The 24,566-nt window shown below is 41.8% G+C and overlaps 1 protein-coding gene across 4 annotated transcripts in view; it reads right to left on the reverse strand.

Annotated features, from left to right (window-relative positions):
• The window catches only part of SMAP2 (small ArfGAP2), a 50,136-nt gene extending 25,576 nt beyond the window's left edge, over positions 1-24,560 (reverse strand). Inside the window, exon 1 of one of the 4 annotated variants that reach the window (XM_011955209.1) lies at positions 24,225-24,560. In XM_011955209.1, coding sequence (XP_011810599.1) covers positions 24,225-24,327 — 103 coding nt within the window. In that variant the 5' untranslated portion in view covers positions 24,328-24,560. Of the gene's footprint in view, positions 1-2,729; positions 2,821-6,192; positions 6,352-23,723; positions 23,798-24,224 lie in introns of those variants that run through there. The other 3 variants (XM_011955210.1, XM_011955212.1, XM_011955211.1) reach the window with 3 other exon arrangements.
• Positions 24,561-24,566: the final 6 nt, after the last annotated feature.

Consider the following 24,566-nt stretch of genomic DNA (forward strand, 5'->3'; position numbering starts at 1 on the left):
TGGCACGTGCCTGTACTCCCAGCTACTTGGGAGGCTGAGGCAGGAGAATCACATGAGCCCAGGAAGCAGAGGTTACAGTGAGCCGAGATCCCACCACTGCACTCCTGCCAGGGTGACAAAGCAAGGCTCCATCTGAAAAAAATAAACTAAAAATAAATAAATGAAATAAAAAACAGGCAGGGTCTCACTATGTTGCCCAGGCTGGTCTTGAACTCCTGGCCTCAAACGATTTTCCTACTTTGGCCTCCCAAAGCACTAAGATTACAGGAGTGAGCCCCTGTGCCTGGCCACCCTTTACTTTTTCTAAATCATACCACATTTTGTTACTATCTAATTATTTGATTAAGATTCTTTCCCACTAATGTGTGCCACAAGAGCTGACACCAGACCTGTGACATTCACTATCATATACCCACAGCATAGCACGGTTCCTTGAACATAGCAGGGAGGCAACATTTTTTTTTTTTTTTTTTTTTTTTTTTTGAGACAGAGTCTCGCTCTATCGCCCAGGCTGGAGTGCAGTGGCCGGATCTCAGCTCACTGCAAGCTCCGCCTCCCGGGTTTACACCATTCTCCTGCCTCAGCCTCCGGAGTAGCTGGGACTAGAGGCGCCCGCCACCTCGCCCGGCTAGTTTTTGTATTTTTAGTAGAGACGGGGTTTCACCGTGTTAGCCAGGATGGTCTCGATCTCCTGACCTCGTGATCCGCCCGTCTCGGCCTCCCAAAGTGCTGGGATTACAGGCTTGAGCCACTGCGCCCGGCCGAAGGCAACATTTTTTAAAAAATTAATTAAAACTAAGTGTGCTAGGTGCAGTGGAACATGTCTGTAGTCCCAGCTATTCAGGAGGCTGAGGGTGGAGAATCACTTGAACCCAGGAGTTTGAGGCCAGCCTGGGCAACATATTGACACTCTAACTCAAAAAAACAAAAGAACTAAGTAAATCCTTTGACCCCACTTGTAAGAATTCATCAGGGAAAAAACAGGTCAAGTACACAAAGAAATATGTTAAGAATGTTCATTATTACATCTTTATAAAAATCAGAAACATCAATAGGTTACATTAAGGAATTATGGTATCACCATTTAATGGGGAAAAATTTTGGAGCCTCTATTTGATACAAAAGTATCTCCATGATATAGTAATTTTTAAAATCCAGTATTAAAAGAGTATACATGAAACCATTCCATTTTTGTTTAAAATATGAATAAATGAGCTGGGTGTGGTGGCCTGCCTCTGTAGTCCTAGCTACTTGGGAGGCTGAGGTGGGAGTATTGCTTGAGCCCAAGGATTCAAGACTGCAATGAGCTATGATTGCACCATGGCACTCCATCCTAGGGAACAGAGCAAGACCTTGTAAAAAAAAAAAAAAGAAAAGAAAACAGAATAAATGTACAGGTACGCACAGAAAAAACATCTAGAAGAATGTATGTAAATTATTACTATGTCTGGATAATGAGATTGTGAAACATCTATTTTCTTCTCTATATATACTCTCTGAATTGTTTGCAATGAGCTTTCTATTAATTTTGCAGTGGGAAAAACCAGTACAGACATCATAAAAATAAAACAACGCGAGCATCCAGGGCTCCTTACTGGCTGTAGAATAAGTTGAAACTCCTTAACATGATATATAAAGTCTGTTGAGAGCCTTGTGCTTTACACGTGCTGAGGAAGTCATAATTCTGAAATATGCGACATACTCAAATCTCTTTGACTACACCATTCTTTCTACCTGGAATGGCTTTCTCCCTCATTCCCTGCTTGACAAAGTTAAAAATCCAGTTCATCTGTGATACCCTCCAGTGGAATAAACCTTAACTCCCTCTATCGCTAAGAGCCCAGATAATAGCTTTGTTCTTCTAATACTTAATATCTTGTTCGAGTTGCTTACAGGTCTCTCTTGTCCTCAACAGACTATGAGCTCTGGAAGGCAATGACCATGTTCCTTCATCGTTTATCCCAAACACTTGACACAATGCTAGCAAACAGAAGATGGTACACAATAAATGTGTGTTGAATGAGTTAACCAACAAGCAACATAAATGTATATATTCTTCCTGTTTTGCAAAATGAAAGGAGAAGAAGTTTTCACATGCCTTAAAGGATAGGCTATAACACAGAAAACGGATTAGGCTACTTTGGAGAGGCTTCAAAAGCAGAACTGGCACTAAGGAGTAGAAGTTGATTTTAGCACACTCTGGAGAAAAATTTTCTAACAATTAAGGTTGTGTAAAAACAAATGCAGCATATCCAGAAACTGTAAAATCCCAGTTAGTGCAGTGTTCAAACAGAGGCTTGGTAATCAGTTCTCAGGAATGGTAGAGAAATGATCCCCATGTGGTGCACTGGGTGAACAATGAGCCCTACAGTTCTTTCTACTACTACAGTCCTACTACTACAGTAGATGGTTTGCAGTAATTTTTAGGTCCCTTCCTGCTTACCATTCAATGGTTCTGAAAATGTAAAATGAAATAAACAATTTATGAAGATGTTAGGTCTTGAGGAACCTAAAACACAAATCAAATTCAGTTCCTGGAGCCTACAATAGGCACTGAAAACTGGTTAAATGCAACATACACATGAGGAAGAACCTAAATCAACAAACTTGGATTTTATAAGAGATTAATTCTACATGACGTAGCTTGTCATTAACTCTGACCTAAAATTTGGAAGTCAAAGTAAAAAAGCAGCAGTATTTGTTTTAAGAACAAATCTAGTGCCAGTTACCTCAGTTCCACTCATTATATCCTTCCATTCTCTGATTCACTGAAAAGGAAGAATATACAGAAACACCAGTGGGATCTTGGAAAAATTATGTAGGGCTGCTGAGAGGTATGTTTACCTCTATGTTTTCATCTACACAAAACAGAGTTCATCAAGTTCCTTATTCCAAAATAACAATAAACAGTAACTTTGAACTTCTGTAAGTACAAACATTTTAAGGAACCATGAGACCAAAATAAAGGCTTATGCAATCAACCTCTGCTTTCAGAACACTTGCAAGAGAAGTCCCTTTCCATCTGGGCCATCTTGCAAGAATGTTTCCGTTTGTCAAAAAGAAACACTGTCCACATTTGTACAGTTGAAAGAAGAGCATAAGTTAAGCTTAAAAATGTCTGAGACAAAATTAAAACATGTCTGAGAATGATTAGAGAATAAAGGTAAATCCTACACCAAGAAATTTAAAATGAGAACATCAGAGGTGGAAAGAACTTTAGAAGTCCTCTTGGGTCCAACCTCCCACTGAATGCACCCTCCTTCTAAGGGTGACCACCTGGCTTGTCCAACGCTAAGTCAGTTATGTACTATTTCAAAAGATAGTCGGTTTGTCCATTAGACAGCATCGACTAGTAGAGAGGCCTTCCTTATACTGAGTCCAATTAATCTGTCTTCCTACCATTTTGATATCTTGGTGCTGCTTTTTACTCCCCCCATACTTATATATCAAAGTATGCAAGATAAAGATGGAGGTTTGGAGATTCTGGCAGAAGAAAGCAGCCACTTATATAGCAGAAGAAAGCAGCCACTTATATACTCAACCAAAATACAAGCCCGCTGAACCAGCTTGATCCGCTGAACCAGGAGCTCAATGATAGAACAGACATAGCAATTAGACAGACTGCTGTGATTATCAACGGAGATGAAGCAAAGCAACATTATCTTCCTAACAGGTAACCAGAAAAAGGAGGTTAAGGGAAGTAGAACACTGCTAAGTACTCACTAATGAAATGATTAGTCAATCTATACTAAAGCTAATTCAGTAGTTAACTTAAAATGGCTTTTCTCAAAAAACATTAAAGCCTGTAACACAAAGAAATCAACAGGGAAGCAGACTGAGGTATACTAGGAGAAAGGAAGGAGGCATTCTTCATCTTTCTCATATTATTTAAGTGGCCCTTCTTATCTACAGAGCTAAAGATACGGATTATCTAAACTACAGCACTAATTTCCTGTGTGACTTTAGACAAGTCAATACACCTCTCTGCCAAGTCAATATACCTTAACCAGATTATCTCAAATCTACCTCTTCTGAAAGACAGTAACTTTATCTCAAAAATTCATTAAACTACTCCAAAAAGGTTGAAGGGAAGGCAACTAACTTTTAGTAAATCTGGCTCTACATAATCTTACTGCCTTAGTTTATTTTTATTATTATTATTATTATTATTATTATTATTATGTAGAGGTGAGGTCTTGCTATGTTGCCCAGGCTGGTTTTGAACTCCTGGGCTCAAGTGATCTTCCCACCTTGGCTTCCCAAAGTACTGGGATTACAGGCAATGAGCCACTGGGCCTGGCCATTGGTTTATTATTAACAGGTAGGGATTTACTGTCACTCTTCCTTGTTGTCTCTCCCACCAGTGGAAGGTAACTAGTTTCTACTTGGGTGATGTTTCTGGGAATAAAGAACTATCAGTCATCCCGTATCATTATTATCAACTCAATTCCCCAGGTGACTTCAGGAGGGAAAGAATGGGATCCTAGTTTGGACCTTGTTGGCTCCGAAAAGGACATTCTGCCAACATATGTTCTGATAATGTCATCACCTCATTCAAAGCTATGTCACTGGACCCCCCCACCATCAACTGAACTCCAAACTTCAAAGTATGGCTTAAATTCTCCTGTGATCTGGGTCTTTCTTTAATTCTCATTACTCCTCTTCTCACTTCTATATACCAACAATGACATCACTTCCTCTTAAAACTGTGTGTAGAGATGCCACTGGTCATGTTCCTGACTCACAGAGAAATCTGAGAGAGTGAATCCTACCCACAGAGACCCACAGGCCTTTTTCTGATTTGGGGATGGGATACAGACAGAGGGACTCTTGGGCATGGTGAGTCCCTGTTCCAACTAGAGGACCTCCTGACTGCCACAAAAATCAACGTACACATATGTCGAAACACCACATTGTATACTGTAAACATACATAATTTTCATTTGTCAATTATAACGTCATAAAAAAAATTTATTTCCAGTTGGTCCTGGGAAAGCTATGCAGAGATCTTGGTAGTTATGTCTCAGAGCTGAGACAAGGCCCAAGTCTTTGGGGTTTCCCTAGGAGATTCTGGTATGTGCTGCTATGATTGTTTTTATAGTAAAGAGCCAACGTATTTTAAGGAGGGAGAAAGAGCTAGCCAAGAGATTTTCTGACAGTATTGAAGAACCCTGTAAAGTCAGTGAGATGAGACTGATTACATAAGCCAATGAGGCCCCCCAGTTGCTTCCCTTAGAGGCCAGTCCCTTGATGCTACAAACACTGAATAAGACAAAACTTAAAAATCTGATCAGGTTCACCTCTTTCTTTGAGGACAATAGACTTTTTCAAAAAAGAGCAAAAGTGGACCCCCTTAAGCTTTCATTTCATGGAGTGAACTGATGATGGCTAACCTTCAAAACACGGTCACTTGAAGATCCATCAAAATCCTTCCAATCCCTAGTGACTCGTGCCCCAAACACCCTAAACACACCCCATAAGAGAGAACAACTTCTAAGAGAAATGGTAGATGGTGTGATTGAAACACTTATCTTAAGAAAGCTTAGAACTGTGCTCCCAAGAAAGCACAGGATGGAAGCAAAGAGTTCTAGAACTGAAGGAAAAAATTACTGAACGCTGGAACATATGAATGAACTCAGTTGCAAATGATAAAGAGAGCCAGCTAAAAATCTACAACCAAAACTGCTGGAGAAGATAGATTTGCTTGCTCTCTTTAGAGTCAATTACATAGGTAATGGCAATTTGGAACTGGAAAAAAGGGTGAATCAGAAATGGAGACCACTTAGACTATTGTCAGAAGTCAATTTGAAGAAACTCATTGATTCTGTTCATGCAAATACTCCTTAAAAAGGTTAGAAGAGGCCGGGCGTGGTACATCATGCCTGTAATGCCAGCACTTTGGGATGCTAAGGCTGGTGGATCACCTGAGGTCAGGGGTTCAAAACCAGCCTAGCCAACATGCTAAAACCCCACCTCTACTAAAAATACAAAAATTAGCCAGGCATTGTGGCTCATGCCTGTAATTCTAGCTATTTGGGAGGCTGAGGCAGGGGAGTTGCTTGAACCTGGGATGTGGAGGTTGCAGTGAGCTAAGATTGAGCCACTGCACTCCAGCCTGGGTGACAGAGTAAGACTCTGTCCTCCCCCCCAAAAAAGGGAGAAGAACTACTTACACTTTGTTGATCAACTTACAATCTCTCACAAATAGCTTTACAAGGCCTATTTCCTCTATTTGCAAAACATCTTTTTGTGCAAATCTTGCTCTGCCCACTTTCCCGATGAAGCTTTTTCTCCTTCCTATTCCAACTCCCACAGCACTCTGCTGCCTCTCCTGCTGCACTCACTGATTTGTGGTTGTTCTATTGTTGGGTTTTTTGTTTGTTCTTCTAAGATAGGGTTTTGCTTTGTTGCCCAAGCTAGAGTGCAGTGCAGCCTCAAACTCCTGCGCTCAAGCAATCCTCCCACCTCAGCTTCTTGAGTAGCTGGGACTACAGGCATGTGCTACCACGCCTGGCCAGCTTTGATTTTTGAGAGCTCCTTTAGGTAACAACAACAAATAAAAGTATACTAATTTAGTATACTTTTTTTTTTTTTAAGACGGATTCACGCTCTGTCGCCCAGGTTGGAGTGCAGTGGCATAATCTTGGCTCACTGCAACCTCCGCCTCCAGGGTTCACACCATTCTCCTGCCTCAGCCTCCCGAGTACCTGGGACTACAGGCACATGCCTACCACGCCTGGCTAATTTTTTGTATTTTTAGTAGAGATGGCGGGGTTTCACCATGTTAGTCAGGATGGTCTTGATCTCCTGACCTAGTGATGCACTCACCTCGGCCTCCCCAAGTGCTGGGATTACAGGCGTGAACCACGGTGCCTGGCCTAATTTAGTATACTTTTTAAAAACCTAGTATGAGTATTTTGCTTATGTGGATTTAAGTTTTTAGATGCTTATTACAGAAAATCACACAAAGGTAATTTAAATACCCTAAATAGAAAGTCAAGGGAAAGGGTGTCCTTAATGCTCCTTGTCTCCTGGTTAGCCTATGATATTTCAGCTCTAGCCAATTTCCTTTACACAAAGACCCTGCTTAAAGCACTTATGAATAAGCTGGAAGAGTGGTGGATGAGACATGGCTTCTCTGAATAGGGGAGGGAGGACACAAAAAATAGCTGCTTTCATTGAGGGCAGGAAAGAGATTATTTCATTAGGAGCCAAACAGTGAGACTATCTCAGTACAAACAATTGTTTGGCTTGAAGACTCCATGTGGGTAATTACTCCAGCAAAGGCTCAGCTGGAATGGAACACGGAGCCTGCCAGGACCTAAGGATAGGGACTGACACAGGCTTAAGTGTCTGAATCATGGCTTTGGAATCCCAGAGCATCCCAGCAAAGATGCTCACCCCAATCAGCGAGAAGCACCATTCTGCACCCGACCGAGTGAAGAATGTGAATGTAAAACAGATGAGAAAAACTGGGGTTACTGGGAGCAAATTCAAAGTTATTAAAACTAAACTGATATTTTATAGCAAATGTGGCAAGTCCAAAGATTAGATTTGTTGGGAAATCTAATGCATTTCAATCACCACTTCAATGGCTAACAACAGGCTGGGTGGAGTTGGTGTGCAGGGAGGGACTGCTGAGCTAACAGCTGGGCAAATCATTTCCAAGTCAGCCAGGTGGACCTGATATTTTAAAACTTGATATTATAATTAAACCAATTTCCTAGTGACCTCTCTTCAGGTAATATATGCAAACTTGGTTCTCAATTTACTGTCTTCATCTCCTGGGGACATTTAGTTCTTTACATTTTTAGGTTACTTCAGGTTAACTTCCTCTTTGCAACAACCAGTATCTACTCATATATTTAAAAATAAAAACAAAACAAAAAACTAAAGCTGCAAAGTGAGCCTGCCCGCTGCGGGAGGGAAGGGGCCTGTGTTTAGAAGAAGCTACTCAAAAGGGTGACATGGTCATTGTCCAGTGAGATTGCTCTTCAACCTCCATCCCTAGGATAGACTCCCCACACCACCACATTGACAAGGGATTTTTTTCCCCCAGAAAGCTGAAGGGATAACTATCATAATACTAGGTTCTGGATGCACAAGACCCAGTCGCAATCCATAACTCACAATCCCAGGGCCTTCCTAAGTTGCTACCTGATAGCCTTTGCGAGTATTCATACATTTCAATTATTACCCTGACCAAGCCTAACGGCAGGCTGGGGGGTGTAGGCATATAGGGACTGCAGAGCTAACAGCTGGGCAATCATTTCAAAGTTGGCCAGGTGGACTCAACATTTATAAATTTGACATGGTCATTAAAGTCGCTCATAATCAAGTGTCAGCATTCATCTGTGTATAGTATACACTTGATACATGCTTACTGATTAAACAGGGAATAAGCAATAGTGGAACAATATGAAAACTGATATTAAAAACAGCCCATATTCAAATAGTCTCATCTTTGTCCCTCTAGACCAATGGCTACCAAGAGAAACAATTTCCCCTCAAGGGGCAACGCTGATGTCTAGAGACACTTCTGGTTGTCACAACTGGCAGAGGGGTGAGGAAGTGCTACTGGCATCTAGTGGGCAGGGGACAGGAATGCTGGCTTCTAAACATTCTAAAATGCCCTGGACAGTGCCCACAACAAGGAATCACCCAAAATGTCAATAGTCTGAGGTTGAGAAATCGTGCTCTAGAGGAACCATTTTTAAGCCATTTAGTTTGAAGTGAGACATAAGAATATGTCAGTTTTGTGGAAAGGCCTATTCTCTTGTTCTGTAACAAACAGATACACATTTAGAGTATAAAATTCTAAAATTGTAACAAACCTTAGGAATGATCTAGTCTAAGCACAGTTGGAGAAGTTAAGGCCTAGAGAGGTCAAGTCATTTGCCCAAGTTCACAGAAGAAAGGATCCGCTGGACTGAACTTAGAATCACCTTTACACACCCAAATGTGTTATACATAGTAGATGCTCAATAATGGTCAGTAAATTGATATCTTGTTCTTTAGGTGTTCCTTTTTTTTTTTTTTTTAAGTTACAACATACAATTCACTCTCTGCTCCTGGGAACCTGAGACTGTTTGTGAAGACGAAGTTCTTCCCATCCACACTCCCCTTCCTCAAAAAGAAGCCCAGAAAGGAAAAACAGTGTAATGTACTAGAGCTCAAGACAGAGTGGCCAGGCAGAAAATGTTTTTCAATTGTTTCCAGGGAAGCTCACGTCTTTCACCCAGGCAGAGGCTCTACACAAAACCTTCTAAGTGAGCAAATGAGCCCTTGTGCAAGACCATGGACATGCGAATTTCTCTTCGCAACTCAGCACAGCAGCTTTCCTAACACACTGGGGAAGTCCCAACCAATGGCAAACAGATGGAAAATCAGTGCCAGTTTCACTGAATCACAACCACATCCAAACAAGCTAGAGAGCTTTCAGTTCTAAACAAACAGCAGAATCAAAATGAATTCTGGGATCAAAGTACAGATGGTTGGTTAGTCCAGTGGGTGCTGAATATCAGTCATCAAAACAGCCCTGGCTTAAGGGAGGAGAGCAAAAGATGGAGATTTGCCCTTTGAAAAGGAAAACATTCACCACAATGTTTCAAAACCTAGGTGTTTCAGAATAGAATACAATGAGGTAGAGGTCAAAGATATGGCACAAGGGAGTGGGGCAAAGATACCAGCCATGTGAATAGAAAGATCCTGCAAAGGGAACATTAGGCAGATGAACCCAGGGAAGGTCTGGCGGGGCAGGGCAGGGGAAAGGCGGGGGGAGGGGTATCACAATTTCAAAAAAGCCCAAGTAAGATTCTTTAAATTAAACAAACCTGTTCCATTGGGCACAAGGAGAGTTTCTAAAACTGCTGCAAGGCTATTAAATTCTACAGCACCTGAGAACAATGTCTAAATATTTACTCCCATCCCACAAAAGGGCTAAAGGGCTGCTATTTCAGCCTCCTGTTTCACACTTCATGCTACATTTTTCCCAAGACGATGTGTCACACCAAAACCTCCTACTGAGAGGGCAGAGGATTCGCTTCATGTCTAGCTCCAGCTTTCAAAGCAGCACAGGTGGCAGAAGCACAGAAATGAAATGGCACAAAGAAGCAATTACCACAAAGCAACCATGAGATTCACCTGCTCAGCTTCTTGGATTGTCACAGATCTTCAGCTATCTGGGCTAATAGTATGAGGGTGACTATAAAAAAACAAAACAAAGTATATGACCTGAACACATATTAATAGAATAACGCTGCTCATAACAGGGACATAGACACCATGTGCCAGACACTGTGCATTAGGTATGCAGATAGATGTGAAAACACAGTCCCTGTCCTCATTTCCAGTCTAAGGCCTTTCTTCAAAAAAAATTATAATGCAGTAGCTGTTACCTCCTTTCTACTAATGTAGGACCTCTAATCCATCTTCCTAGAGGACTAAGTTTAAGTGAATGAGGACTATATGAACAACCTAAGATGCTAGTCATTGGCAGAAGGGTATTTCCGCACATCAGGTATACAAGGTGAAAGTGCCGGCCCATCTTGCTGTGATATGACCCATAAAGCTGTTCTTTATGTTCCTTATGTCCCTTATGGAGAAACCAGGGTTCTCCCAAGTTCCCCATTCCTTGCCTTAGCAGACATCTACTGCAATGAAGCAGTTCAGAATAACGCCCAGAGCAAAGCTGTCTCTACGTGGGCTCAACCCAGAGAATCCCCCTGGTAACTTTTTCAATTAGAGGGCCCACTTGACTACTCAAATCTGAACACATAAATAACCCATCACTCTAACAACAACACAAAAATTTATACTTCCTTATCTGTATTGTTGAAAAGTTGAAAACTCAAATATTAACAATTGCGCAAGAGATAATAATGACATATTCTAATGATGGGATACAAAAAATGTTTTTAACGTCATGAAATAAGCTTATAAAAAATGTTAAGCAAAAATGAATGATATAAAATCATTATGGTATAAGCTCAAGTAAATGGGTGATAAAAATTATGAAAAATAAGGCTGGGTGTGATGGTTGACGCCTGTAATCCCGGCACTCTGGCAGGCCAAGGCAGGCAGATGATGTGAGCTCAGGAGTTCGAGACTAGCCTGGGCAATATGGCAAAACCCTGTCTGTACTAAAAATACAAAAGTTAGCTGGGCATGGTGGTGTGCACCTGTAGTCCCAGCTACTTGGAAGGCTTAGACAGAAGAACTGCTTGAGCCTGGTAGACAGAGGTTGCAGTGAGCTGAGATTGTGCCACTGTATTCCAGCTTGGGTGACGGAGCGAGAGACCTTGTCTCAAAAAAAAAAAAAAAAAAGAATTATGAAAAATATCTTCAGCATCATTATATTTTTCATACTTTCCATTGATTTTTATCATGGGGGATAGGTTTCATAATCATAAAAGATAAAGTTGTTGTTGTTGTTGTTTAAAAAAAAAAACAGCATTTACTGATTATAAGTGCAGGGATCCTCCCATCTCCCCAGCTCCTAAAATCCCGTAAGACAGAAAACAACGATGGCAACAAATCTTTCTTTCCTTAAATGTACGAGAAGTCTAATGAAACTGGGACCTATTTTTACTCTGCCCATAATATGGACCCTTGATCTGAGCCACTTGTGTCAGGCTACTTCTGTTGAGACGAGACTCAGAACAAGTTAGAATGCTCAGAGGAGCCAAGCTGGAGTCTTCCTGATTCCAATGTTGCATTTAATGAAGCTTCCTTTCTCTTTCATATAATCTGGGAATGTTAATACTGTAGTCACATTACAGGAAAGACCTTTCCTCAAGTTTCTCCTCCATCTGTAACAGTTCCTCTAACCGAACTCTTCATGACTACTTTCAGAGAGACAAAGTCAATCCCTGTTCCAAACAGCTAATCTTTCAGTAAAAATGATTTCAACATAGCAGAAGAGCCTGCATCTCTTAATTCATTCCTTCTCAAATCAGCTGTCACACTCAAATTGGTTTCCGTCAGCTCTGCTGTTTTCAGCTATTTTGAACAAAAGCATCATGGTAAGAACAGGGAGTTTCCTTCCTGTTTCTCTTCTCAGGGTTTGTGTCAGTTACAAGGAGTGATAAAGTGTCAACAACAACAAAAATACACCAATGCCCCTTCTCTACAAGCTTTACACTACAGCATATGACGTCACCAGTTCACACAGAAAATCCTGTACGAAATTATTTTTGAAGGCATAGGACAAAAACAACCACCTAAATAATATTCAGACAAAATTTCCTTAACTCAAAACTAGAAACACTATAGAACCATTTTCTAAATCCACACATTTGGGGACTTCCAGTTAGACAAGAAAAGAGGAAGTTAAACGACAAAATATACTGTGTGTGCACTTTGGACCAATGAGGTGAAGTAACACTGCAGGATTAACATGTAAACCCACATCTAAAGATGTAAGCTCTGTGGTAGACAGAGCCTGGGGATTTATGGTCTTCCATCACCAGCAACTGCTGCAAAAGACAGCATGGCTATTTGAAGAAAAGGAAAAGAAAAGGTGCTCTATTTGCTCAAATCACCATGCTAGGACACGCTTATCAGCTACAGCTGAGAGTAGGTCTCTCCCCCTCTCGCATTTGTTTGCTTCACTGTTTCAACACATCATAAAATGAGAGCATTACACATTTGGTTTGTGGGTGAGGGGAAATGACATGAGGCCTAAGGAACCCAGTTCTCATTGTTTCAGATTAAGAAATTTCTTCTTGGAAGCTTTGACCTGACATTTTTTTTAAAAAAAGTAGTTTCCGGCCGGGCGTAGTGGCTCAAGCCTGTAATCCCAGCACTTTGGGAGGCCGAGACGGGCAGATCACGAGGTCAGCAGATCGAGACCACCCTGGCTAACATGGTGAAACCCCGTCTCTACTAAAAAATACAAAAAACTAGCCAGGCGAGGTGGCGGCGCCTGTAATCCCAGCTACTCGGGAGGCTGAGGCAGGAGAATGGTGTAAACCCCGGAGGCAGAGCTTGCTGTGAGCTGAGATCCGGCCACTGCACTCCAGCCTGGCGACAGAGCAAGACTCCATCTAAAAAAAAAAAAAAAAAAGTAGTTTCCAAGTGAGCTTATGAAATCCAGAACTTAAATAAACTGTATTCTATATGTATTTAAAAGCAAACCAGAATTCCTACAGGAAATCTGCAAACTGAGGGGAAAAGAGGGCTATGGTCAACAAAATTTGTCAGAGAATCACTTAACATTAATTGAAAATGAAAAGAAGCAACAATAATAAAATTCTACTACTATCCAGTGACATGCTACAAAGAAGGGATTCCAAGGCAAGCTTCAGCCACACATGAGGGAGGATGGGGGATAAGGGGAAGAGCTGGACAAACTGAAGACGACCACCAGAGCAACCTTACGCTGACGGATGGCCACAGCTGAGGCAGATCTGGCTCATCTCTGGGGCTGTCCACTGGGGAGAGACCTGCAGTTCAGCCATCAGTGGACCGGCATTCACAAAGCCTGTGGGGAAACACAGGATCCAGAAGAATGGGGTAGGGAAGGAGAAAGTGTAGGAAATGGAATAGTCAAACACAGCAGTGAAATATTATATTTATTAAATATGAAGCTTCAAAAATGCATAGATGGATCTCTTAAGTTGAAATGGACCAGTTGAAAAGAACCGGTACTCTGGAAAGCAGTCTGATACACTTTTTCAAATCCCAAATTACATTTTCATCACACCTGTGAATTATAGTAACCGCCTGCCAAGAGGAAATGAGTTTTTTGGAGAAAAGAAAGAAACAAGGAAACCTATGCAATTGTTACAGTTGGTAACTTCACTCAAACAATGAGAGTCCTTTATCTGTGGCCTCTGTGGGAAGTAACAGCCTAAAAGCAAACATATTCACACTGCACTGAAAACTCTGCTGGCCTAGTTCCACCAATTCCATTAATATAGCAAAGGCCCAAATGCAGGTGACCTGATTGACAAAAAAAGCACCTTCTAGAAAGGGCTGAACTTGTCTCATATAACTCATTAGACACTTTTATAATCAAGAAGAAAACAAGTAGCCACAACTTGGAAAGCTCTGCCCTTAAATGGAGCAGCAGCAACATTCCTTACAAGACAAAATATTTTTTCAGGTCAGGGTAGAAGAAAACAGCCCCAGTGATCTTGCCTGCCTCACCCAGTGCAAACTTATCTGAAGTTGTGGGGTAAAACAAACAAATCAGTAAGACTAGTCAAACTGACATGCAGCACAAGATAAAAGAGCCACACTGCAGTCACCTTAACTATAAAGAAAAGACTGAGCTGAGGCCCGGGCTTGGTGGCTCACGTCTGCAATCCCAGCACTTTGGGAGGCCAAGGAGGGTGGATCACTTGAGGCCAGGAGTTTGAGACCAGCCTGGCCAATGTGGTGAGACCCTGTCTCTACTCCAAAAATACAAATAATTAGCTGAGCATGGAGGCACACACCTATAATCCCAGCTACTTGGAAGGCTGAGGCATGAGAATCACTTGAACCCGGGAGTCAGAGATGGCAGTGAGCTGAGACGGCATCACAGCACTCCAGCCTGGGCAACAGAGCAAGACTCTGTCTCCAAAAAACGAAAGAAAAAAAGAAAAAAAAAAAAAAGAGTGAGCTGTACCATGTTTTAAGGCTGCAATCCTCAACATTCTCTGTGTATGGCTTCTGTGTTATTAATTCAAGCTGTCCAGTTGTAGATGTACTCAATGTGGATACACCATATCTAAGACTTCTCAGAATTGACAGGGTGGGAACTTATTTTCTGAGTAACCTAAGTTGCTCCTGGCAGCAGCCAACAGTCAAATACATTTCAATATAGGAGCCAATTTGCCTAGTCATACCCCCTAAGTATATAAACTATGAGTTGTTACATTACTTCCTGGGACTAATAATTGTTTCACCAACAGTCAAGATCCTTTAGAAGCACTCAATGTTGTATCTGCCGGAAAACCTTCTGTTCTCTTGTCCAAAATAAAATACTATAAGGGGAAAGAAATTACATCTTGGAGAATTCAGTGCCTTTGTGTCTTTGCCTGTTTGCGCTGGCATCACAGGGAACTACATCTCCCAGGCTCCCTTTGCCAAATGATTTCGGGATAAGTTCCATCAATGGGAGGCACTGACGAGGATAAGAGGCAGGAGCAGGGAGCAGCCAGGGTAACCCACTCTCTCACTTGGCCGAGTTCCAGCTGTTACCAGACAGCTCCTCTTTCCATGCTTCCGCTCACACCAGACCACAGGGGCTTCCAGCCCTTGGTGACACCAGTGTACCATCTATTTTCCTTGTGGGCACAGTAGTTCCCAGGCATTGCTAATCGATGGGGTGCCTCACCAGCCTGTTTAGCTCCTTGGCTTTTCTAGCAGCTGTGTAACCTATTCCCTATTTTAAATTCCCTCTGCTTGTAAGACCAACAGTGGCTTCTGTTCCCGACTGGTCCTTGACTGACATAGGACCTTCCAAACATATTTTAAAATTTATTTTTCAGAAAATTAATAGCTTTCCTAAGAATTAAAACAATTATTCAGATAACCTAGAAAAGGTATCTTCTAATATGAAACAAAACATTTACAGATGACAAAATCAATTCATGCATTCAAACAAATATTTACTGACAGCTTGGTCTGTGCCAAGCACTGTTCTAGGTGCTGGGAATACTACAGTGAACAAAACAGGCATAGACCCCTGTCCCCTAGCTTACATTCTAGGGACGGGTAAAGTGTGGCACATTACGATTTTTAAAATTAGCCAATACAAGACTGTTGCTTTAACAATAGAGGAATTTGATAAAAGTGGATTAACTTTAAGGTGTTCTACTCTACAAAGACTTGGTTCTTACCTTTTCAATGTGGTAGGAACTGTCACATTCCAGGGGCCAATACAGAACTTCTTCAAAGCTAGTATCTAGTTAAACTGGCCACTTGATCAAACAGGAGTACAACTGTGATAAGGATTTAAACAGACACAATAACAAAAGATAGGCACTGTGTGCGTACAGTGTAAAGCATATGTATGTTTTATGCAGATTCTTGCTTGGCATCATTTTTACAGGAAATACCATTTGGAGGAACTGAGTCTGACTCAATTTAATAAGTCACTTTATCCCTTCTCTGTAGCGCAGGTAGAGTCCATCAACATAACATATAAAGCCAGTGGCAATGTACATAACAAGTAGAATGTTGCAGTCACCGATTGCATGACACAATTTCCAAGATGGAATTTTCAGGCAGAAGAACAGAAACAGACAATGACTCATGTGGTGAACAGTTATATAGACAACTGTGCCCAAGAAAGCTGCCACCTACATACCATAATGACATCAGATGAAAAATGCAGAAAGAAGGTAGTTTTCTAATTTATCTAGAAAAAAAAAAGATTTGCTGAAAAGTATATATACTGAGAGATGAGACTGCTGCTACCTGTTTATGCATCCTAAGCACTGAGCAACCAGGAGCACACATCAGGTATTCCAAATATGACCTGCTTGAGCCTAAGAGCATGTTCAGCCTCAAAAATCAACATCATGAGCTCCAGAAATAACATAATATCTACTTCTGGCACTTCACTAGACTTATGCTAAAATAATTTAATGTACCCACAAAGGTACATTTCAATGGAGAATTTATGGGCACCATGCTCAGACCTTTCTTACTATTCAGCGATTAGGCAGCGTTTCACGCCTGCAATATTTATAACCCCATGTGAATAGCAGGTAGACCTACAATACTATGGGCTTCTTACACAACAGGAAGTCTAAAGCATAGTTCAAATTCAAAATCTCAATGTCACGGAGCAAGTCAACCACAGAGCTCAGGTTTTAACCTTACAGGATCCTAACTACCTATCAAACTCTACTCCTCATCCCTCCTCAAAATGCAGTCAAAATATACTAAAGAATCCCCCCCACCCACACACACACACACAAAACAGTGCACCTCGGAGGCTTTGCACATACTGTTCCTTCTTCCTAGAATGCAAAGTTCCCTAAATTCACTTGGCAAATCATGCTTATCCTTTGACACAGCCTACTTTTCTCTTTGAAGCCATGACTTCCTGAGGAAGACTTCTTTGCCTTCTTCAGTGCTTTCATTTCTCCCTGTATACCATGCCACAATAATTTCTATATTGCATCATTTATATTTGTACACATCTGCTTCCCCATTAGACCGTAAAATCCTTGAGACCAAAAACCCTTTCTTTTAATCTATATATCCTGGTACAATGTCTGAGAAAAAGTAGGTAGTAAGTGCTTAAGAAATATTTTCTGAATGACTATACGTAGTAGGGGATCTCAGGCTTGCGAAGTTCCCCTAAAAGATATTACATTTTCTATTCTTCATCTCACTGGCACCAAATGATATTTAAAGGGCAAGGAGAACAAACAGGAAAGTATCTCTCAGGGAACAGGTTTAATATGTTGACATTAAAAGACAATCTAATGGGGATTTTGATAAATCACTTTCAGTAAAACTGTATCAATCTAACCATGACTGTCAGAGTTACAGTGCACTAGGTGTAAAAACCCAGAAATGTATGTGATCTTGGCTAGAGAAAGGCATTTAACAACTAGAAATGGAAGCAGAACTCCTTCTGTTGTTTAGCTCCATTGGAATTTTTACTTTTTAAAAGGTGCCACAGACTGGATATGGTGGCTCACACCTGTAATCCCAGCACTTTGAGAGGCTAAGGTGGGCGGATCACCTGAGGTCAGGGGTTCGAGACCAGTCTGGCCAATATGATGAAACTCTGTCTCTACTAAAAATACAAAATATTAGCTGGGTGTGGTGGAAGGAGCCTGTAATCCCAGCTACTCGGGAGGCTGAGGCAGGAGAATCCCTTGAACCCGGAAAGCAGAGGCTGCAGTGAGCCAAGACTGCGCCACTGAACTCCAGTCTGGGCAACCGAGCAAGACTCCATCTCAAAAGAAAAAAAAAAGTGCCACAGATACAGCTAAAATAATTTAAAATTGATAGGAAAGTTCATTTCTAAGGAATATTTAACAAGCAATGACTCGGCTATCAACAGAAGACAAATGTAAAGCACAGCTAAAGATCAATGTACATGAGTTGAAATTTAAGACAACTATGAGAAAATTTCTACACAAAGAAATTCCCTGGTCTAATCTTTCATACGAGTTTGAAATCAGGAAACATCCAGAGACCATCCTCAAGGGTACCATAAAGCACATTTGCAAAAATGCCAGAACTCCATATATAGAAAATGGTTTTGGCTTAAAGACTAGGGAATTACTGGGTGAGTCATTTTAACTGTGGCTTCCAGTAACCAGACTATCTTAAGGGAATAAAGTCAAAAGTAAAACTAATAAAATCAAGATAAAAAAATTTATGATCAGAAATGGTGAAAATAAATAATGCAGACATTTGTGTAACACATTAGCTTACAAAGCACTTTCGTTTTTCAAACTAGGAAAATTAAACTGAGAAAGTTAGGTGTATGTGGAATCAGGTCACCAAGCTGCAATAAGCAAAGTAAAGGAGTTTAACTAGCTGTGCCAACACTAAGTCTACAGACTCTTCCATTATTCTGCCTCTCTGCCATCTTAACGGTAGGCTTATATGTGTCTATGGGCCTAGGACACTTTCTAAGATGCCTTCAAAGAGAGCAGAGTCCACTGGGCGTGGTGGCTTGTGCCTGTAATCCCAGCATTTTGGGAGGCCAAGGTGGGCAGATCACTTGAGCTCAGGAGTTCGAGACCAGCCTTGACAACATGGTGAAACCTTGTCTCTGCTAAAAATATAAAAGTTAGTCAGGTGCCTGTAATCCCCACTACTCAGGAGGCTGAGGCAGGAGAACTTGACCCCAGGAGGTGGAGTTTGCACTGAGCCAAGATAGCGCCATTGCACTTAGCAAGACTCCATCTCAAAAAAAAGAGAGAGAGAGAGCAGTGTCTTCCAAATCATTTAAGAGTATCTTTCAACTTAATCAAGATAACTTGGTCATAGCCTTAGAAAACACCTTCAAAGAACAAAGCACTCCTCAATGTGCATGGAAAGTGAATGCTCTCCATGTTCTGTTGATTGAAAAATGCAGATGTCAAGAGCTGTGGGCAATATGCTACCGTTTGCATAAAAGCACTGCACAGAAATATATTTAAATGTTGTTGTTTACCTACGCATATATTATCTCCTAAAAGTCACGTAAGAAATTGCCAACAATGGGCTAGGTATGGTGGTTCAAACCTGTAATCCCAGCACCTTGGGAGGCCGAGGCGAGTCGATCACCCAAGGTCAGGAGTTTGAGGCCAGCCTGACCAACATGGTGAAACCCCATCTCTACTAAAAATAGAGGGTGCCCAGCTACTTGAGAGGCTGAGGCAGGAGAATCACTTGAACCCGGGAGGGAGAGGTTACAGTGAGCCAAGATCTCGCCATTGCACTTCAGCCTGAGCAACAAAAGCAAAACTCTGTCTCACAAAAAAAAAAAAAAAAAGCAAAGAAAAGAAATTGCCAACAATGGTTACTCCCAGGGAGGGAAAATGGTGGCTCAGAGATGAGGGACAGGAGAATGAATTTCTACTGTACATATTCCCCTTTGGACCTTTTGAATTTTGAACTACATGAAAGTGCTACCTTTTTCAAAAAGTAAATTTAAATGTAAATTTAAAAATATACAATAGGAGTTGGAACGCAGGCAGTGTTGGGTGGGGTGAAACATTTCAGAGATAGGATGTAGCAGAAGAAGGGAAAAGCAAAAAATTATTACACTTTCTGTCAGACTCTAGAATTTCATATGGTGTTTCAGTCTGAGGTAAATATTCCTCAAGATGATCAAATGTCTTGTACTTTTAACTCTTTGCTCTGCCGGGTATGATGTGTCACACCTGTAATCCCAACACTTTGGGAGGCTGAGACGGGAGGACTCCTTGAGCCCAGGAGTTAGAACCAGCCTGAGAAACATAGTGAGACCCTGTCTCAATTGTAGATAATCCAGTAAATGAATAAATACATCTTTGCCCATCAAACAGCTCTTAATTTCTCACAAACCTTGACACTAAGAAAGGAGTGTCCCAATAGTGGACACAAGTATTTAGGTCATCAGAAAGGTATAGTCAGCCCTCTGTTAGAAATGGATTCTGCATCTGTGGATTCAACCAACTGCAGATTGAAAATATTCGAAAACATGGCTGGGTCCTGTGGCACATGCCTGTAGTCCCAGCACTTTGGAAGGCTAAGCGGGAGGACAGATTGAGTCTGAGGCTACAGTGAGCTATAATTGCACCACTGCACTCCAGCCTGGGCGGCAGAGCAAGACCCTGTCTCAAAAAAAAAAAAAAGAAAATATTCAGTAAAAAATGGATGGTTGCATCTGTACAGAACATGTGCAGACTTTTTTCCTTGTCATTATTCCCTAAATGATACAGAGTAACAACTACTGGCATAGCATTAACATTGTATTAGGTATTATAAGTAATCTAGAGATGATTTAAAGTATAATGGAGGATGTGTAAAAGTTATATGCAAGCACTACGTCATTTATATCAGGGACTCGAGCATCTGTGGATTTTAGTACCCCAGAAGGTTCCTGGAACCAATCCCCCATGGATACCAAAGGATAACTTTGGTAGATCCAAAGGATAACAAAGGTAGATCCTTTCATAGTAAATAAGATAGTGTCCAGTTTAAAACATAGTCTCTGAAGGGGTGGCTTAGCAGTTATTCCTGACACACCGATAAAATCTGGAACTGCAGAGCTAGAAGTTAAATCTTGGACCAGTATGACCCTAAGTACAAAGGAAGTATGACCCATATCCAAAAATGGAAGCCAGCCTCAATAAGTCAGCCAGAGTTACCATTCACATATCTGGAATTTTCAGTAGTTTTGTCCTCTGTTCTATCACTACCTAAGTCAATCCAAAAGTTCACCCTAAAAGTCACATTAACCCCAGGGCTTTGGGTAATGAAGAAATCACATCTTGAGCCTAGAGCAAATCATACCATTTCTTAAAAAGGCAGCACCAAAGAAGTTTCCTTTCCCACACTGAAATTACTGGAATGGCTTCGTGGCCCCAGAAACTGGTGAGACTCGTGCCCAAGCGAGTTAAAAACCCCAGGATCAACAAAACTTGTACAAAGTAAAAAGAATACATGCTTGTTCTCTATTCTGATGTTTATTTGTTTTGTTTTGTTTTTGAGATGGGGTCTTGCTCTCTTTCCCAGGCTGGAGCGCAGTGGCACTCGATCATGACTCACTGCAGCTTCGACCTCCTGGGCTCAGGTGCCCAGGTGATCCTCCTGCCTCAGCCTCCTGAGTAGCCGGGACCACAGATGCGCACCACCATACCCAACTAACTTCTAAATTATTTGTAGCGACAAGGTCACACTATGTTGCCCAGACTGGTCTTGAACTCCTGGACTCAACCGATCCTCCTTCCTCGGCCTCTCAAAGTGCTGGGATTACAGGTTTGAGCCACCACACCCAGCCTCTATTCTGAAGTTTAAATCACATACCTTAAAAGTCAACTAATAAATGTTTCTAAATAAGTATAAGAATTTAAAAATAAAAGTCATTGCCAAAGAGTTATATTTCGGAACACTGCAAAAATACCTGCTCATAGGTCTACAGTCTATGCCACATTGTCTAACTGGATATTAATAGATGAGCAATCACTCACCATATCCTATACATTTAACTTCCAATTTTTCAGGAAAGGACACAGGAATACAGGTAAATAAACTGAAACCCAATTCTCATTTTAGCCAACACTTTTTAAATTCCTCCTCCAATGAAATGTGTTTTTTTATCAGCACTAACAGGTAACAATTTATTGATCCAAACATCTTTTCCTTCAACAATCTGATAGTTGTCCAAATGATCATTATGACAACCAAAATTAGAAAATAGTAGGGGAAAAAGAGTGAGAGGGCTTTGAGGGGTGGAATGGGATAGATAATTCATAAACTGGATAAACAGAGGCCTCAACAAATGCCTATGTCATAACCGAAAGATGACTGACCTATTGTCATCTCATTTTTAATACAATGACCAAGTCACTGAAGCCACCTGGTAAAATGTAAAACGAACTTTTGAAAAGAAATTGAGGATCCAGGAGTCTACCATCAACAGTAGTTAATAAAGTTTACAAGCCAGCAGTTACTAGTTCTCATTAAGAATTAACTGATATTTCATAACCTGATCCCCAGTAAGCTTATTAATAAAAAGCAATGGAAATTTGGGGCTGGGTGTGGTGACTCACGCCTGTAATCCCAACACTTTGGGAGGCCGAGACGGGTAGATCACCTGAGGTCAGGAGTTCGAGACCAACCTGGCCAACATGGTGAAACCCTGTCTCTACTAAAAATACAAAAATCAGCTGGGCATGGTGGTGGGCACCTGTAATCCCACGTACTCGGGAGGCTCAGGCAGGAGAATCCCTTGAACCCGTGAGGCGGAGGCTGCAGTGAGCCGAGATTGTGCCATTGCACTCCACCCTGAGCGACAAGAGTGAAAATCTGTCTCAAAAAAATAAAAATAAAAAATAAAATAAATAAAAAGCAATGGAAATTTGGAGGAAGAAGTAGTGAATCAGCCTCTCTCTTCTATATACTGTATTTTATTGGAATATGAGTAAGTACAAGGGTAATATGAGAAATGGGGGGGGGGGTTCTAGTCACCAAAATGGCATCTGACTCTCCAAATGCAGCAATGCTCATTCCAGTGGGTGCTTCACTGTGACTCAAGATCTGTCAAATGAGGACATAAGGGAATTTGAATAAAGCCAAGATACGCTCCTAAAATCAACAGACTCTTCCAATAGATTTAACAGAAGATCTAACAGTAATCAACCTATAAGACACTAACCTACTCAACATAAATTGATTCTAAAATACTTTTTAAAATGAATTATTGCTAATGCAAAAAGTCAGGAAATAAGTCTAGGAATTTGTTTTCCTAATGGCACTTCCATTTATATATTGGTAGAGGTCACTAAAACACATTACTAGGTGTCACATTGTATCATTCCCCTGTTCTCCTTTTATAACCTTATTCTTCAAAAATAAAAGGTAATTAAGTGAAAGCATCAATTAAGTATTTCCTTCCTTTCTCAAAACAGACAAATACAAATATAACTGAATCTTTGTTTTATAGTCTATGCCCACTACGCTATACGGCAAACAACCCTGGCAAATCCACTGCATAGTCGCCCTCAAATTATAACTATTCATTTTTCCCCAACCAAAGGGAAAATAATTTTCCCAACTCCTCCAATTATATGCCAAAAGAATTAGAAAATACAGGAAAAAAAGATTCACAGAAGCTTGTATAAGTGTCAAGTGCCAACATTTCACTAATAACCAAGATTTCCTATTGTACAGACTTTTAATTGTATCAAATCATGAATCTTCTAGGGCACAGAAAACAAAGACTAAATGGTTCTGCCAATTTACAATGATCATATTTCACCTTTAGAAGTGTAATCACCATAGAAGCAACGAATTCATCGAATTCATCTTTCTGTCTCCACTGATTAAACGGATCCTGCACTACAGGCATAATCGGCTAGTTTCTGCCACCACTCACACATAGGCCTCCAAAGCACTCTACAAGCCAGGGCTAGGCTGTCTAGAAATCCGCACCCTGTCACTGCATAAGGCAGTTTCCCACTGCACACATCCAGGAGGAATAAAACCACCTAAGCACTCTTGTCAGATCTTAGCAAGGCTGCAAAATGACAGGAGTTGCTAACTAAAGAGCAGGCAGCAACAATCACCACCTTTAAAAATCATTTAAGCAGTTTTCCTCTCCGCCATCTCACTTCCCTCCTCCTCCTCCTCGTCATTCTCTCTCCTCTCTCCTCTCTCTCTCTCTCTCTCTCTCTCTCACACACACACACACACACACACACACACACACACACACACTGCAGTTCATCCCCAGCTTTGCAAGTGACATGCTGGGAGCTCTGGACTGACAGCCGGCCCAGAACTCATTCAGAGCCCTCAAATACAGACATTCTCACCTGAACACGCCAGGCAACTTCCACCTGCACCATCACTTCCACCCTCCCCGACACACACACAGTCGCCCTCGCAAGCTCTCCCCACACCAATCCCCGAGCAGCAGAAAGCCCAGCAGGCTCACTGCAAGCGCAGCACGCGTTACCACTTACAAGCCGAGTTGGGCGGCCTAAGCTCCAGAAACCTCCTCTTCACGCAGCCCACCCCCACCACCCCGATGCGGCTGGACCCCTGGCCCGCCAGGTGGGATGCGCTACCTTTGGACTGGCAATCTGCACAAAACTTGTTATCCTCCTCCAGCAGCAGGTTGGCCAGGACAGCCTGGTACCGATCCACGTCCTTCACCGACTTGCCCGTCATGGCCAGGGTGCCGGCGGGGGCAGAGGGCGAAGCGCCCTCCTCGCCCCCAGAGACCCCTGCCTCAGTCCGGGGGTGAGGACTCCCGGTCCCCCGCCCAGGGGCAAATCCTGAGCGGGGAGAGCCCTCTCCTCTGGCCCCGCCGGACGCCCCTTCCCGGGTAGGCGGCGTCCGTCCCCCACTCCGCAGCCCCTCGGCGCGGCGCCCCTTGGCGGGCTTAGGGACAGGCCCGCGTCCAGGAG

This window comes from Colobus angolensis, unplaced genomic scaffold (assembly GCF_000951035.1).
Source record: "Colobus angolensis palliatus isolate OR3802 unplaced genomic scaffold, Cang.pa_1.0 Scaffold399, whole genome shotgun sequence".
NCBI lineage: Eukaryota > Metazoa > Chordata > Mammalia > Primates > Cercopithecidae > Colobus > Colobus angolensis.